We start from the raw sequence: 2,500 nt of genomic DNA on the forward strand, positions 1-2,500 counted from the left end.
TGTGTGTGTGTGTGTGTGTGTGTGTTTGTGTGCCTGTGTGTGTGTGTGTGTGTGTGTGTGTGTGTGTGTGTGTGTGTGTGTGTGTGTGTGTGTGTGTGTGTGTGTGTGTGTGTGTGTGTCTGTGTGTGTGTGTGTCTGTGTGTGTAGCATGTCCCAGCTGGTCAGGGAAGAAGTGTAACTTCCGTGGAGCATGTCTGGATGGAGGGAAGGGCAACGGAACTTGTCTGTGTGATGTGAGTATCCCGTCTCTCTGCTTATCTGGCTGTCTCTTTGTCTGTCGTTCGGTCTGCCATCTGTCAGTCTGCCTATCTGTCTGTCTGCCATCCATTTGTATAAACTCATCTCTCTCTCTCTCTCTCTCTCTCTCTCTCTCTCTCTCTCTCTCTCTCCCTCTCTCTCTCTCTCTCTCTCTCTCTCTCTCTCTCTCTCTCTCTCTCTCTCTCTCTCTCTCTCTCTCTCTCTCTCTCTCTCTCTCGCAGGAAGGATTTTCTGGTTTTGCCTGTCATGAATGTCAGAGTCCACTGGCTTATGGACCCAACTGTGATAGAGGTACCTGCCCGTCTGTCTGGCTGTCAACATGTCTGATTTATTGACCTGATCTCTGACTCTTTGTGTATGTGTGTGTGTGTGTGTGTGTGTGTGTGTGTGTGTGTGTGTGTGTGTGTGTGTGTGTGTGTGTGTGTGTGTGTGTGTGTGTGTGTGTGTGTGTGTGTGTGTGTGTATAGTGTGTGATTGTGTGAATGGAGTGTGCAGTAAGGGTCCGGATGGTACCGGAGAGTGTCTCTGTCAGCCTCCCTACAGTGGCCCTCGCTGTAACCAAGGTAACCATGCCCGGATAGATACTGCCGGCAAGGCTGCCAGTTAGCCAGGCTGCCAGTTAGCCAGGCTGCCAGTTAGCCAGGCTGCCAGTTAGCCAGGCTGCTAGTTAGCTAGGCTGCTAGATCATTAGGCCTCAAATGCTTATGTAATTACCTAACTACCTGCCCACTAATTTACCTGTGTGTGTGTGTGTTTGTGTGTGTGAGTCTGTGTGTGTGTTTATGTGTGTGTTTGTGTTTGTGTGTGTCTGTGTTGTGGTTGTGTGTGTTTATGCCTGTGTGTATCTGTGTGTGTGTGTTTCCAGTCAGTGACCAATGCAGAAACTGCAGTTCCTTCTCGTACTGTGGGGGCGCTGGACAGCAGGCCGGCTGCGTCTGTCTGCCCGGACACAGGAAGAGCGCCACTCTCAACACCTGCATGAGTAATCCTCACTTCCTGTCTCAATGCCCTCGCCTTCCTGCTAGGAGACTTCTTACTACCCAGATACCTCTCGTAATAAAATCCCGTGTGTCTGACGGTCTCCGCCAAACCAGTTTGGGAACGTTTTACTATTCTCGCCGTGGTAACTAGTTGTGGTGTGTTGCTGTGGTGACCAGGTGTGGTGTGTTGCCGTGGTGACTAGTTGTGGTGTGTTGCCGGGGGTGACTATTCGTGGTGTGTTGCTGTGGTGACCAGTTGTGTTGCATCGCTGTGGTAACTAGTTGTGTTGCCTTGGTGTGTTGCCATGGTAACCAGGTCTGTTGTGTTGCCTTGGTGTGTTACCGTGGTAACCAGGTGTATTGTGTCACCTTGGTTACCAGGTTCGTGCTCGGCCAGGGACTGCCACCCCGACGCGGACTGCTCCACGGTGGGCTCCAAGGTGCAGTGTGTCTGTAAGGCGGGTTACCATGGCGACGGGAAGATCTGCCTACCCATCAACCCTTGCTCCGTCAACAACGGTGACTGCCCTCCGAACTCGACCGTCTGTGTGTTCAAAGGCCCGAACAAGGTACCCACGTTGCAACGCAGCACTGCGGTATGGACATGGTACTAGTCCACAGTATTCACATGTTCTGTGTGCGTGCGTGTGTGTGTGTGTGTGTGTGTGTGTGTGTGCGTGTGTGTGTGTGTGCGTGCGTGTGTGCGTGCGTGCGTGCGTGCGTGCGTGCGTGTGTGCGTGTGCGTGTGTGTGTGTGTGTGTGTGTGTCTCTCGTTCTCTCCCTCTAGTCCAGCTGTGAGTGCATGCTGGGCATGGCCCCGTTAGGCTCCTCCTCCCCCAAGGCGGGCTGCGTCCTGGCATCTGCCTGCTCATTGGACACCTGTGACAGCACCGCCTTCTGTGTGACCGAGCGCGACGGCATTCCAAGGTAACCCTGTCTGTTCAATCCAAACTTTATTGATATTCAAAAAATGTTTACGTTTAAAAAACACAAAGAACAAATGTTCAATGCGGAAATTAAAGGCGTAAGCACAGGGTTGAGTTTGATGAGGCACGCACTGACATCGTCTCTCGGCCAGTTGTGAGTGCGCTGCCGGTCGGATCGGAGACGGATGGCGTTGCTATGGTAACCTGATGGAGCGGGTCCTGGAGCTGGACCAGAAAGGAGATCAGAGAGGGAAGCTCTCTGGAACCATCATCCTGTTTGGTAGGGGCACAACTAACTTACAAACTAACTAACCAATTAACCAACCAACTAACAAA

The 2,500-nt window shown here is 52.1% G+C and overlaps 1 protein-coding gene across 4 annotated transcripts in view; it reads left to right on the top strand.

The window, feature by feature from the left end:
* stab1 (stabilin 1) overlaps positions 1–2,500 on the top strand; it is a 53,021-nt gene that overhangs the window by 6,192 nt on the left and 44,329 nt on the right. For all 4 annotated transcript variants that reach the window (XR_003979144.1, XM_030374329.1, XM_030374331.1 and 1 more), the window contains exons 5-11: positions 148–233; positions 480–549; positions 726–821; positions 1,124–1,240; positions 1,620–1,807; positions 2,026–2,165; positions 2,317–2,444. Coding sequence is in view for 3 of the 4 variants with exons in the window: in XM_030374329.1 (XP_030230189.1) it covers positions 148–233; positions 480–549; positions 726–821; positions 1,124–1,240; positions 1,620–1,807; positions 2,026–2,165; positions 2,317–2,444 (825 nt within the window). In the remaining variant the exon portion in view is untranslated. The remainder of the gene's footprint in view (positions 1–147; positions 234–479; positions 550–725; positions 822–1,123; positions 1,241–1,619; positions 1,808–2,025; positions 2,166–2,316; positions 2,445–2,500) is intronic.

Source organism: Gadus morhua, chromosome 13 (genome assembly GCF_902167405.1).
Source record: "Gadus morhua chromosome 13, gadMor3.0, whole genome shotgun sequence".
In the NCBI taxonomy this organism is placed as follows: domain Eukaryota; kingdom Metazoa; phylum Chordata; class Actinopteri; order Gadiformes; family Gadidae; genus Gadus; species Gadus morhua.